Below are 15236 nucleotides of genomic sequence, written 5' to 3'. Positions count from 1 at the left end.
AATGTGTGACTTCAACTTCAGCTGCAGTACTGGTGTTCATAGCATAACCCCCATGCTCAAGTATTTGCAGGATCAGGCTTTATGTGTAAGTACTGAAGTGTAGTTTGGTGGTATGTTGGATGGTGTTCAGAGATTGCTGAAAACGGTGCATTAAATAGCACTTTGAATTGCAAAGTGCTGGTTCAGTTTTGTCTATGAGAATGATAACACTTATTATCTGATTGTTCCCTGTGCAAATCTCACCTCAGGAAAAATTAAATTATGTTTGAATTCAGCTAAAGCAAAGTATATCATTATTTTCTTTCGTTATTAAAAGGGATTTTTACTGTTTGTTTGTTAAAACTGAAGCAGCTGCCATGTTAGAGCCTTAGATGATTTAAAAGCAAATACAGAGGCAGAGCCATTTACAGTACAATTGGCTTGTTTAATGTGATTTAATTCCTCTTGTTGGCTTCGTCATATTACCAAATTATGTTTTCAGCTCCCCTCCCCTTTTTAATTCTTTCTTCTTTTTGTTATCAGCAGAATTGAAGCTGCTTATCAGTAACCACGACAACCAGGATAAATACTTGTTTTAAAGCTGATGCACATTCAACCTGAATGGTCCACATGACCCAGAACATTCAAGAGGACAGGCAGCATGTGCTCCCTTCTACAGTCTCCCCCTTCCCCCCATCTCCATCTGCTTTAGAAAGCTAATAGGGCACTTCAAAAACCTTTTGTATCAGAGCGGTTTTCTGTAGCCATCCATGGCTGCTTGGACATGGGCTGGCCCCGGCTTGTCACCTGAGGAGTAAGGAGAGAAGGAAATTTTGGGAGGCAGGGAGGCGATTTCACAGCCACATCCCCAGTGTTGGCTTGCCCTTCGCGGGTTCCTCCAGCTGCCGACACGGCAGTCACCTGCCTTCGGCGGGAGGGTGAACTGCAGCTCTGCAATCCCTTCGTGAAGGGGAAGATAATCCCGGCTGGGCAGCAGCTGAATGGAATGAAGGAGTGACTGGAGTTGTGTGGGACAGGGAAGATGGTTGTGGTAGGAGAGAGGCCCCAGCACAGAGCCACCCGTCCATGCCCCGTCTCTGGTGGAGGCAGGCACGCTGGCTGGGGTGGCCAGAGACAGTCACTTCCCTTTTGAGGAAACTTAAGGATCTCTTGCTTACCCAGAAATTTCCCAACAAGAATTTCTGCCTGGCCTCTTTGCTCTCTCCCTTGCTCTCTAAGTTGCTTGATGCTGTAGAATAAATCCTTTAAGCCCTCTCTGTCTCAGTTTCTCTCCCTGTGTAATGGGGATAATAATTTTTACTCATCTCCATAAAGCAGTTTGAGGCCTGTGGATGGAAGGGTTATATAAAAGCTGGAAATGACGATTGTGAGTCACTTTTCTTTTGAGTCTAGAAACACCTCATAAGGTTTATGAGGCACTTCCTAAGGTACAAGAGGATCCGGGGAGTGCAAGGTTGGAGCTGCAGTTATGAGAAGATGAGTATAGGATTAGGGTCTGAAAAAGGATGTGAAATGCCTGGTTGGAAACTTTTTCAGTATTAAATTTCTTTTGTCTTCTTCAAAAATTGGATTTAGGATTTGAATTGCAAGTGATTTAGCGAGATAAATATTACAGAAGATTTGATTATATGGACATACTGTCAGTAGTTGATCAACATACTTGGGTTTGTCCCCATTAAGTAGAACAACTCTGATCCAAATAACTGAGTGTAAAATGTCCTTCAGCCATGTGCTCTAAGTATGTATTAGATGATGCTGTCTTTTTTTCTTTTTTTTTTTAATGACTGTATTGTTGTTCAGTGGAACAGTAGTTTCAATCTCCAGTAGATTTGTAAATATTCTCTTTCTTTCAAATACTAAACTAATCTTAGGAATTCTTTGAAAGGCTGATGCTCTGCTGGCACTGTGACAGAAAATGGAGGGCTGGGGAAGAGGCACGAAATTTTGAGAATTAGGTTGGTCTCCTCCTTAAAAGGGGAGAAGTATCTGACACATGCAGAAAGGCTGCATATTTTAGTCTCAGTATTGGCAGAAATGACTTTTGCATTTTGATCAATTTAAAAGCAGAATCAGACAGGCAAAGGTCCATGTCAGAATTACAGGCAACTTGTTAACATCATCATTATCTGGTAAACAGAAATGTAATCACTGTGTTCGTATCCTGCAACACGTTGCCTTTGTTCTTGATTGCATTAGCATTCAAATAGAGGGGGGTTCTTAAAGCAAGGATGAGTAGCATGGGTCCTACCAACAAAGAAGTATCCCTGTTGTGTCAATAATTTACCCAAATTTATTTAAAACTGAAACCACAGATTTCCTGTCCCATCTCATGTGGCTAAATCATTACTGTATTTGCATTTATCTGTGAGAGAAATAAGATTCTTAGATTAATATTTTTAGGTCTTGTGATTAATTAGCCAGCTGAGGCACACCAAGTGTCTTTACTAGAGTGAATAAAGACCGTGGGAATGAAAAGGCAGAGTGGATTGGAAGAGCTGTGTTTGAGAAGTCTTTCCTAACCTCTGGAGAGAGAGTGGATCGGTGTGCTAGAGCATGCCTTGTGGCAATGATGCAGCTACCTGAACTCCTCAGCCATTGCTTGTAGTCCACAGCAGATTCCTACTGTGCGGTGTGGATTCCTGCTGTGGTTCTTAGTCCTGTGTCTGTTCAAAGAATTCAGTGTTAGAAGTGGTCAGGCAGGAGCCAGGCATAATCCTCCCATGAGGGTTATTTCACTGGGAGAGCTGTCCTTTCCCACAAAGGAGTACCCAGAGGTGTAGCTGATGACTGTCATTGGTGCTTGGCCACCTGCAGTAACCTTGGAAGTTTGGAGGTGTTTGGCAGGTTGTAGTGGACTATGATGTGGGAAGGTGTTCTCATTGCATCATTCCTCTTAAAGATTCCTCTTGAAAATTTTGAGGTCATAAAGACCCAGTTTCTTATTCCTCCTTGTGGTTGTTCTTTCATTGTTCCTCTGTTTCTGTTGCTTTTGGACCTTTTGAGAGATTCAGGGTTTTTAGGTAGTGTAGTAAGTTCATTTCTGTCTGCTGAAAACTGTCCTCTCTCTCTTTGGGTTTTTATTAGAACAGGCAGCTCTGAGCTGTGTAGAGCCTGTCTGACCTGCAGATACTGGTTTTGAAGGGTGAGCTACACATCTTTGCTTCATCTACACCTGTGTTCTCATGTCCATACTGTAGAAAGTCATTGCCAGAGAAGAAGAACAAGAGAGGGAGAACTAGGTTCTAAGAGCTGGAGGGTCTTGGGAGGTCAGTGGCACCAGAACCCACTGCCCTGCAATAGTCAGGAGACCTCCCATCACGGGTGTCACAGCCATGTTCATTCAGCACTGCTAACCTTGCCATTCCCAGTTCCTCCAGACATTCAGATGCATCCTCCACTACCTCTGTATCTCCTGCATACTGATGATAATGGTCAAAGCCGTGCATACAAGCAATGATAATCTAATTATGATATGTGAATCCTCTGGGAGACCCCCTTAGTAACTGAGGGTTGTGAAAGAAGGCAGAGGAGTGAGGGCGCTGTGCGGGAGAGGAACCTGATGGACAGAACCCTGCAACTTCCTTCATTTTCTCTCTATATTCCAGATAATTCCCTTGCTCAATTTGCTACCCACACACCAAAGCATTGTCCCATTTTATCTGGTTCCCCTGATACCTCCATTGCTTATCTTATGAAGATCTGTGTCAACATTTATCAAAACAAATGGCAAGCCTGGGACCTTTTAAGTAGTTTTTTTAGTTAATAAAACCAATCTTCTACTTCTGTTATGTTAAAAGTACATTATCTTTTTATTACAAACTCTCTGCAGCTCTGTCTGTTTTCCTTCTTGGCAATTTCATGACTGCTCCAGTTGATTGCTGTATGGAGAATTACAAAATCATTAAGGGTGGGGTTTTACCAGCTGACTTACAGTACAAGCCATTTCTCAAAATAACCACAACAGTGCAATACTGATGTGTAATTTACGTCACAGTATGTTTTTATGAAATAGTTTGTGGCTTATTCATTTAGATTTAGAACTGAATATCTCTTCTCTCGCTTTTTAATCAAGCCTGCTTTTTTTTTTTTTGTACTTTTTTTTTTGTACTTTTTAATATTTTCCACTCTGAGGCTTGGCTTGCCTCCAACTTACCAGCTACATTGAGGAGGAAAAAATTGATTTTTTTTTTTTTCTTTTTTTTCCTTTGCCTGCAGTTAACTGCAAGTGTGTTTCCCCTTTGATGTATACATTTGTGTTAACTGCCTCAGAAGAGATGGTAGATGTGTGGTAGAATATATTGCACAAGGGTAGAGCAGAGAATTGATAAGAGATGTAAAAGTTCACAATTTCAAACCATACCAAGTAAGTGTTTCTATTTAGCCTCCTGCGCTGGTACATTTCCTTTTTAAAAATTACTTTCTGTATAATGTCATGTAATTAGAACAGGAAATCATTGAGTAACTGTAAGAAGAAAAAGAGCACTTAAACTGGAAAGAAATTTACCTTCTGAGAAATTACATTCGCCTTTTTTTTTCCCTTTAAATTTTTTTTTCTTCCCTTCACATTACCGAGTTGTTAATGATAGTAACAGATGTACAGACCCTTATCTGTGTCATTGTTCTGCTTGTGTTTTCTTGGGGGGAAAAAGTCATTTTCAGTAATACAAAAAATGAATGGACAGAAAATGGGAAAAGCCTAATTACAAAAAATATTCTGTGTCACAACAGAGTAGCAATTAAATTGAAACTTCAATATAATTATCAATAACAGTCGAGCCTGGAAGGGTGCCAGGCATGTAAAGTTGGTGCTCAGCCTTTATGTGGTTGCTAGGAGCACGGCAAAAAGTATAAAGCTTAGAGAAAGGAATGTCTAATGTAATAAAGTAACAGAAGGTAGCATAAATCATTGTGAGAGCAGTTCATATTGACATTATTTTACTTAAATTGGGTTGAAACTAGACATTTAGTCTTACAAGAGGCACAAATTCGTATTTCTTCTGCAGGAATAACTCTGTGCTTTCTGGGAAGAAGTGGAGTGTGCTTTCATAGCACCAGCCTCATACATATTTGGAATCTTTTAAGCAAAAATCTTTAAATGTTTGTTTCTGTTGGCATCCAAATGCATTTGCACTAATACGATTAAAAGAACTAAAGGGCAAAATACTTGGCAGCTCTTGCAGTTGAAGTAATTAGGTACAGGAAGGAACATGCATAGTTTTTCCATCAAGCTCTATAAAATCCTGGTGTGAAGGTCTTTGTAATGAAAAAAAATGCTTACTGATGTTGAGGGTAGATTATGGCAGTTAGCAATAACATTATACGCTGATGTTTCTGAAACAAGCAAACAAAAAGCATGTTGCAGGTTTTTTTTTTTTTTTCTCTGCTCTCTCTGTAAATAGTTCTGGCTCTAGATGGATTTGTTAGGAATTCGTGCTTTTAGCAGGCTTTTTTTTTTTTTTTTTCTTTTGGGGCATTTAATTGTCTTGCCTTACATATTAAAAATGGTTGTGCTGATTTAAAAAGTCAGTTCTTGCATAGATTCATTGTGTTTGGCATTTCATGCATCTTTTACTTACAAAGACAACTTGAAGAACATGTAATCCAACATAAATGCCAGGCTGTGCCAAATCCCAGCTCTCTTTACCCCTCACAAAGGGAACTGTTGGATTACATCTATGCATATATAGGCAGTGCTCGGAAGGCAGGGGTGGAACCTTGCTTCCTAATTACAGTTTCTCTGTTTTCAGCCCTGAAATATAAAAATAAATGGAAAGTTGACGTTGGAGGGGGTTATTAAACCACACAATTATGATATAAGCCTAGGATTTGAGTAATTTCAGTTGAGCCTCACAAGCAGAATACTGTAGGTATTATCTTTTACCATGTTCTGTCTGTTGAAACTAAAAAGAGACTCAGAAATACAGGGTCTTGGTTTCCTAATATCTCAGTTGTATGTTTTTAGAAGTCATGTTGTTTTTCTTCATTTTGATGGAATGTGATCCACATTTTGAGCTCTGCTTCTCCTAAGAAAGATTAAACTCTTTCTGATTGTATTTCTGAAAAATACTTGCAGTATTCACTAAGTCCACCATTAAATGGCATGTGTTAGATTTTGATAGAAGCAAATAATAGTTCTTTTTCAGGCTTGCATTTTATTAGGGATTGGTCTGCTTTGATTTCTCTTTTCTCACGTGGGCGTGGTTGAGGAAAAATCTTTGTTCCAGGAACACTGTGTTTGTCTTTCACTAAACAAATTTTCAGTTTATTCAGCCTTTGTTCATTTGTAGATGTATCTATTGAACCTGGAGTGAAAAAGGAAGGGAAACAAATGCATCATAAAGTACTCATTGGAATTGCACAAGCATGTATGGAAGTGATCCTGTAAAAAATTACTTGGTTTTAATTTATGCCAGGGGGTTTGAGTTAAGTCGTCAGTTGTCAGGGGTACAAAGTTTGTGTAATTCTGCGCAGGGACTTAACAGCACATTTGTCTAGAAACTAATGGTTTACTACAAAGGCACGTGGGAGATACATTTATATACACCCTGTTTAAAAAGCTGACCACATCCTGGCATAAGAAAAGTGCTGTCAGATCGACAGATTCAGCTCGCTGCTATCTACACAAAGGTATAAAGTAGTAATAACTGTCAGGCAGGCATACGTGAAACTCTCGAAGGAGCTAAAGGACAGATCATGTGCTTGTTAATTCCTAGAACAGTTTTCCTGATCTGATTTTTAGAGTTTTCAAATAAAGAAGAGAGAGCCTTATTCCCAGGAGCAATTGGCTCAATCGTGCTGTTGTGCAGGCTTATGGGATACTTGTTGAAACAAAGAAAAGCATGACTACATCCTTATCGGCCAAAAGAGGTTTTAGGGCCATCAATTTTATTTTCTTAGAAAAGTAATGGCAGTGCTGTTTACCAAAATGTATTACTCTTACTTGGTTTTTCTTTTTTTTTTTTTTTTTCCTTTTTTTTTTAAACATATATTGTTTTATCTGCTTACCTATGTCAGGATAGTGGTGAGAGTTCTTGAGTTTTTAACAGTGATGACTTTCAGGAGCTGTAGTAGTAAAGACAGTACTTTGCAAGTCTGTCTGCTGTGTTGATTTTTTTTTTTTTACAGAATTGCATTCATCTGTAGTGATGACATTCTAGGTGATATATCTGCTTCCAGAGACTTCTTAAAATTTAGCCTTTTATGTGTCAACATTTCCATTGCCTCACTTGAATCCAGATGAGTTGTGCCATCGTATTTAGTTGGGGAGAACTGATCTGCCGTTTCTTTCAATGTCTGAAGTGATTTTTACTCTAGGAGCAAGAATGATGATTTCAGTATTGATAATGGGATTAAATAGTAGACCTTTTGTCTCTGGCAGAAGAAATAGCTGAGTTATTCAGTAATCAGAGTACAGCAGAAAACATAAAGTGAATGCTGTTGCTTTGTCTTCATTGGCATGCCTGGAAAGCCATGTTTGGTTATGTACCTGAGGAGATAAATGAGAATAAAAAGAAGTGCTGTTAAGTACTGGCTGCATACCTGCAAATGAGTAATTTCTCATGTTTGCATCCCTGGTTGAGGGTTTTTTTTCTTTTAGGTTTCCTTCCGGTTGTATGATATTTTGAAATCTGCCACCTTTCTATGTAATATCATCTAAGCCATGGAGGAATGGAAAGCTTTGAGCTCTAGATTGCTTTATATTTTGAGCCCAGCAGCACAAGCTGTTTGAAAATTCATTTGCCTGTTGTGCTCTGTAGGAGTTTTATTGAGTCCTGCTGCATTTGCAGTTAATGTGAAGAAAGTTGCTCCCACCAGTTGGAGTTTAGAAGCAATGGCCAGGTCAGATCAGCCCACCTCCCTGGCCGAGGGGTCCTTCAGGAGCTGCCAATATCAGATACTTCAAAGGAGAGTTAGTAGCTGTATGCTCTGAGGCTTGTATATTATTATTTTTAAAATATGTTAGCTGATGTAAACATGCATGCAGTAAAGCTATATGGGGAACTGAATAAAAATTGCAGATAATATTTCTATCGAAGCAGCCAAGTTGGCAAAGTATGGAGAACACTGATTCAGGCACTTGGCCAGCTTCTGCAGAGAAGTGTTTTCTTGCTCATCCAGGTAGTCCTTGTGAGTAAGCATAGGAGAACTGAACAGAAAGGCAGAAAATAAGCTATTTTAATAAACTTTCTTTAATTTCTGTTTTTAACCTTTCTTTCCAGACCCACTTGCTATAAAAGTTGTGTCTTGAGAAAAGGCTGAACTTACGGGTTTTCTGAAGTACTTGAGTTACAGCTCTTGTTTGTACTTTTCTGGTATACTAAAAGTATTTTTTTTTTTCTGTTTTTCCAGGTGAGGATGATGAAGATTCAAACCTTTTAATTCTCAGCTACCCACAGTACTGTCGATACCGTTCCATGCTAAAGCGCATTCAGGACAAACCCTCTTCAATACTAACAGACCAGTTTGTTTTAGCCCTTGGAGGCATTGCAGTAACAAGCAAGAACCCCCAGATATTCTATTGTCGGGATACATTTGATCATCCTACCCTAATAGAAAATGAAAGTATATGTGATGAGTTTGGTAAGTCCCATTACAGCTATTTTCTTTTTCTCACAGTTAAAGACATTTTTCTTCTTTTAAGTGTCCACCGATTTCCAAAGGGAAAACTTCCTTTGAAGTGAACCAATGCTATTTATGATTGAAATGTTAAGTACCAAATATGCTCTTTCTTCTCTGAGACTGAAGGCTTCTAGCCACTGGTGATCTCAGTATTGCAACTTGAGCTCACAATCAAAGATAATGTTACACAGGTAGAGTGTAGCACAGTGACTTGGTCTAAGTGAAACGACACCTTGCCTGGGTTTGAAGTTCATCTACCTTAGTCATTCGCCTGTAGTCTGTCTTCCAGAAGCTTTACAGCGTGTGTGAGTTTTTTAAAGTCGTTGTTGGTGCAATATGCTAAAAAATGGAAAACAGGCTAGAGTCCTGGCACACCCCATTGCTGTTGCAGAGCACTCGGCAGCCGTGCTCCCAGGGCCCTGTACGAGCGTCAGCTGTAGGTGGTGTGTTTCTGGTCATCTTGGAATGTAGGCTTGTTCAGCATGGGCTTTGCCAGTGCTAGAAGCTTGATTTTGTGAGTGCAGAGGTACTTCTGGGAGGTGGTCTCTTAATTCAAAAGGCATAGAGAATATTCTGCAGCTCTAAAGGACTATGCAGCCCCTTACAGCTGGGGGAGAGAATGGCAAGATTTGACACCTGATAGCAACCAGGTGATTTCACACTGGGTTTTCTTGGTGTCACATCATCCCCAGGACAGCAGATGTGCTTTGAATGTGTGGCAAAATGCATGTTGTGTAGACACCCAGAGTAACTCCAGTAATGGGTCCGGTGCAGTTTCTTTAGCAGTGTACAGAATTAAGTTTTATCCCCCGTATCACCAGATGGATGAGTTCTGTGGCTAGTACTTGAAGAGTCTGCATGGTGGTGGGTACACCTTTGCTTGCAAGACCCCCACATCTCTGCAAGGAAGCTCCTGTGGTCTCTTAGAGAAAAAAATTCTGCTGATGCGCTCGGACATGTAATGAGAGTGAGTGGGAAGGGCTTTAATAATGTTTCTGATGGGAGAGTCATCTACCTGTTTTTCTGAACTTGAGCTCCCTGGCTTTGAGCTTGGTGCCCAGCTCAAGCATTGTGTCAGCAGAGAAACCCTGACTCATCTGGTGGCATTGGGGCATTTTGTAAGGTAGTGCTCCTCTGCTGCTCTGCCACTCCATTCCCAACGGCAGACAAGATCCTCACATGGTGTTGTCACTGGAGCACATGACTGCTGGGAATAGTTTTAGTTTTGTGCTGTCAAGATTTTTCAGAATCAGGCCCAAACTGTCAAGTCTGCTCACACTCACACAAAACATTACAGGCTTTGAATGAACTATGAATAAAAGTGTTGGTTGCTCTTAGGAGTGGGGGTGGTTAAAAAAATGAATGAAATGCCCTGGAAGTTTGGTCCAATAACACACACAATAGTATCATGTTGGTTTTTATTTACTCTGAGCTCAAGCTCAGAATATAAAGTTCAGTTTTAATTGACTCTCCTTTTTATATGGGAAAGGTTATTTTAGGCTTGAAGGCGTTTGATGAGCCTACCATCTGCTTTCTGTGGAGTATTTTATTCAGGGTCATTCCTTGATTACAGGTTTGTTGAAATAGTTGGATCCATAATGTAAGTGTATCATGGAATATTAGTAATAGATGAATCAAAGAGATGTGGAGTGATGCAGAAACTACGCTTAGTGAACCATAGTGAGTGCTTTGTTCAGCCTCTGAAAGCAAACTGTGCCATTCTCTTGACCTTTGCGAGGCAATTATCTCATTATCAAACCAGAGCCACAGAAATCTTAGCCATAGAAATTAATAATGTGTACTTAAAATTTAGTTTGATTTAAGAACCAGATTTTTTTAAATTCCTATTAAAAAAAAGAGCCACCAAAAAATCCCAAAAAAACACTGTTTAAAAGTATTTCTTATGAAAAGAATGATGTAAAACTTGTAAGCCCTGCTGTTTTAAGAAGAAAAAACTGGCCAGTGTATGGTTCCATATCTGTACTGCAAAATGTATGGTGTCAATTATACTACCTTTGTTGAAGACAACAGGCAAAGTACTAGTTTATCCTTTTCTTTGCTGGCAGGACAATAAAATGTACAACACTTCATTGTACAAACAGTTTACATTGATATCATGTAGATTGATGTCACGTGTGGAGAGTGATGACTGCTAAAGCTAAACAGAGGCAGGGTGGTACAGTAGATAAATAGATTACTCTAAGGCACTGGCATTTATCAGTCAAATCTGAGGGGATACCAGATTACAGAAATGTGACTAAAATTCTGAAAAGTTGTCTGTAAGGAGATCCAGACACATTTAGTTTGAAGGTTTTGGCTCTCTCTTACCTAGCAAATGAAATAAGTGTGCAGAAGGAACAAGATAGGAGTGCGTATTTCACCATTTTTACCTGAAATTCTCCTAACTCTTAAGCACATATGAAAGTTGAGAAATACATTCTGCTGATGTCTTTGTGTGGGAAGCATTGGTTTCTGCTGTGGATGCCAAGTCTTCTTCAGAAGCATTGCTTTTGAGGCAAGTCCTACACATTCTCTGTATGTTGAAGTATTGTGCAACAGATACAGCATGTCACAGATGAGACACTAGAAACACCTTTACGAAGAGCCCCCAGCATGTAAGCTGTTGTCCTTGTTTGGCAATTTTAATAGAAATGTTTTTCCTGGAAATATTCTCTCTACTTTCATTGTAGATTTATAACAAAAAAAAAAAAGTTTTGTTGAGCTCTGACTTCTCCTCATACTCCTTGCCTATTTTTCCCTCTTCCGCAGGGTTTAACAAAAGTAGATAAAGCAGGAAATGAAGAAGAAGAATTAAGTTTTGTTGACAATAAATAATGTTGTTTTGGTTTGGGACTTCTTAAAGCAGAAGATGTATGTAGATGCTGTCTGTGAGCTCCCACAGGTAGGGCTGGAAGGGATGTGATGAGGCTTTGGGCAGTCCTGTGTGGATGTTCCGTGTTTCCATAGAGCTTCTGTGAGGCTCAGGCTGTGCTAAGCTTCCCCTCCAGCTCCAGCTCAGGCTGCCACAGGTGCTACCAACACCGTGGCTACCTGTGCTTGCCTCTGCCGTGCCTGTCCACTGCTGTATGGCATGTGCCCGAGTGGTTTAGGCAGGAATATTTAGGACCAGTTTTCTTTCACAGTCCTTTTCTGATTCTCCTCTGGCTTGGTTCAGTGGGACAGCATCCCACCTAGGAGGCTGCTGGAGAAGTGGGCTGCTGAGGAATGGGCCCAGCAGCTGGAAGGCTCAAACATTTGCATGTATTTCTTTGCAGCCTGCCAGGGAAGGACTTGCTCTCCATTTGCAGAGGAAAGACTGCTGTGAGTGGGAAGCCTCCTGCTCCCATTCTTGTTAATATAACTACTGATTAGTTAATCCAACTGCCTTGGAGGGTTCCCCTCCAGAATGCAAATAGGCTCAAAAGCTTGCTTCTGTTCAGAAAGCAGAAGACATAAACCATGCTTGGATGTCTTGATAGCCAAAGTTCTGGCTATGACCACAGTCAGACTGCACATGTATTCCTCTCCTGAAATAAGAGCAATTAGAGGTCCTCACCAGCATGAAGCAGTCCAGGTGGATAATGAAATGAACATGAGCAATGAAAATGAACAATTTATTTCTCTTCAACTCGAGACATTTTTCAAAATCTTTTTCATTTATCAGCCTCTGGGGTTACTGTTACTGAATAACTTTTGTAAATGCATATCATTTACTGGCATCTGCTGTGTGGTCATATGTGCTGCAAGAGAGAAGGAATGAAAAAATTAGGTTCCTAATAATTTTCATTATAGACCAGAATGATCTAGCTGGAGGCAAAGCTGCCTGTGAGTGTTCAGAAGGTGTATCTGAAGGTCACTGGGCATAAATCAGTGCGCGCTTGTTGCTAGAGCAGCACATGTCCTCTGTGTGTGCTTGTCCAAGAAAGGTGACTTCAGTTGCCAGGCTTCAGTGTGCCAGCTCCATGGCACAGAGTGGCTTCCAGGGTGCATCAATGAGCTGGGATCCAGCTGTGGTGTGAGTGATGGTGGGTTTCAGCTCCATCAGTCTCACCAGGTGAAAATCTCACACAGAAGGATTTGTCATGAAAAATATTATACATCCTGCCTGCTAAAGATGAATCCAAAGGCTGTCTTTCATTCTGTGAGGATGGGCTTGCTCTTTCTATAAACAGGAGTGTGAGAGAAAACTGAATACCTTATTTCTTGTCAATTTTAAAAATCAATTTGGTAAATTTTAAATCATTCTGGATTATTTTTATAGCACGCTGGGTCCAATATGGCATTAAACAATCTCTTTGGTCCCTGGAGTACTATAAACACATGTTCAACCCCAAAAGAGGGTTAAAAGTTTTTGGGTTTGCATGTAAAACCCAATTTTTTAATGAAACATTTCATACCAAAAAGTGAGAGAACTACAAACTACTGTGATATAAATACAGTTTTTGCTCTGAAAAATTAACCATCTTCGTTTGGCCATAACATGAGCAATGCAGAGGGAAACTGCTCATTGAAAAAAAACCGTGTGCAAAAGGGCATTGCAGGCCCCACTTACCTCCTCTCCCCATCCCCCAAACCAAACTTAACAATATATTGCTTGCTAGGGGAAAAGTTATCTACATTAAAATGCAAACCTCAAAACCTTCAACAACTCATCTCTCCCTATAAAACAAAGAAGAAGGCAGTTTGTCTCACTTCCAGGGCTGGCAGGGAGTGGTTGGGAATGAGGAGTGACTTACCAGTCCTGCCAGCTGCTGGAGTTTCTGAGCCAACAATTTCAGGGCTTACCCTCCGTCTTGTCATTGGCCAGGGAAGCCATGGAAGAGCAGCATTATGAAGGTGAAAGGACTTTTTAGGGATGGGTCATGTGCCAGACAAATTCTGTGGCATGGAGGCTGGTGACTTCAGGGTATAGAGTGCTACCATTAGTCCTGGTGTAGCTGAAATTTGGTCTTTGCTCTCATTATGCATCTTAGTTTACAGAAGTTTGTGACTCAGATAAAATCAGTTGTTTGAGGGGAAAACATAACAAAATAAAACCTTGGCAGAGAATGAGTCTTTAAAACAAACAAAAGAAAGGATGGAAGAATGTTTCCAGTCTAAATGAAATACAGTTTTCCTGTTGATGACTTATTTTATTTGCGTGAGTCAAAGAGTCAAAGTTGGCTTTTCTTTTTAAACTAGCTCTAGTACAAAAATTGTACTTGGGCTGACTAGGTGTTTTTTTAAAGTTTTTTCAGCTGATGTAAAGTATCAGCATTTTTGCTGTTGTTTCTTTTAGCTACCTGCAGGATAATTTATATTAGTGAAATTCAGAAAAACCTGAAGATTCCATATAGATGCTTCAGGCTTCTTTGTTTTAATATTAACAAATATGATATTAGAGTGGAATTGGTGTTAGTGCTACTCTGCAAAGACTGGAATGTTTAAAACATTTAGAACTGCAATAGGAGGAGTATGGAGACTTTTTATTAGCATGGATACTGGAAGCTCCTTAGATGGAGCTTTACAGTGGCATCTCCAACAGTCTGAAAAATATGCAAATGTTTTCCAAGGTCCTGGGCAGGGTGGCTTAGCTAAATATTTCAAATTTTAGGTCTCCCAAAACAAAAACAGGACATAGCTGGAGGGGAAGTAGTGATTAATGCATAATAGTGCTATATACAATATAGATAAATGTACATTTCCTCTTCCCTCCCACCCCACCTCTGCAAACATAAGCTTTTAGCTTGAAAAAGCAAATCTGGAAATGTTCTGGATTCTGGTCAGATTTCTTTCGTATTTTGTTAATTCAACTGCAGAGCAAGATATTAATGATCCCCAGATGTTGTTTATAATGATTGATTTTTCAGTTGTGAAAAAATACTTGGAGTTTTTTTTTTAACAATTGATATTTTCTAGTGTGCTCTGCAGCATTTGAATAAAATGTCTGAAGGCAGAGCTGTTTATGTGCCCAACATAATTGCTTCTGTTAAGTGATTTCTTCATTCTTAACATTTTTAGCTCTAATTGCTTTTTCCCCATACATCTAAAAATAAATATTTGCAAGTTTTGCATTCTGTCACTCATTGAAATGCATAAAATATTTGTATACTCATAGCAGAAAGGCACTGATAAGGGGTCACATTCTGCTTTCCTTAGTGGCGTAAATCCAACATAACTCGATCCACTTCTGTGGCTGTTACTCAAGATTTTCACCAGTTAACCAGAGACAGAATCTCACCCAATGTTAACAGCAAGCTGTTAAGTGAACATAAGTAATGTGTAGTAAAGTAAGATAAAATACCTTCCTGTCTGCAAGAACTTCAGTAGAAACAAATTCTGTTAGCTTCTACTGCTTTTTATGTTTTTTAGTGCATTTTCACTTGCAACCATAGTTGTAACCAGGATAAATACTAAGATTATTTTTCACTATATAATCAAAACTCCTTAATGGAGAACACTGATTTTATTTGGGTTGCATGTTCCCGCTGCCCTTAGGAAGGCAGCAGATGCTGAGTGGAGGGGCAGGTACTGCCTGAAAAGCTGCTTCTGTCCATTCCCTCAGGCCCCTCAGCATCCCTTCTCAGCCGGGGCTGGTGGTGGCTGTCAGCCCTACACAGAGCAGGGGAGCCGCCGAG

The 15236-nt window shown here is 39.9% G+C and overlaps 1 protein-coding gene across 2 annotated transcripts in view; it reads left to right on the top strand.

Annotated features, from left to right (window-relative positions):
• Nucleotides 1-15236, top strand: part of ARID5B (AT-rich interaction domain 5B) — a gene marked incomplete at its 5' end in the record, with an annotated part of 114809 nt that overhangs the window by 38310 nt on the left and 61263 nt on the right. For both annotated transcript variants that reach the window (XM_082286662.1, XM_082286661.1), the window contains one exon: nt 8350-8580. In XM_082286662.1, the coding sequence (XP_082142788.1) occupies nt 8350-8580 (231 nt within the window). The remainder of the gene's footprint in view (nt 1-8349; nt 8581-15236) is intronic.

Source organism: Coloeus monedula (assembly GCF_965178545.1).
Source record: "Coloeus monedula genome assembly, chromosome: 8".
Classification (NCBI taxonomy): Eukaryota; Metazoa; Chordata; class Aves; order Passeriformes; family Corvidae; genus Coloeus; species Coloeus monedula.
The sequence above is the reverse complement of the archived record's forward strand: the minus strand, read 5'-3'. Positions and strand labels throughout refer to the sequence as shown.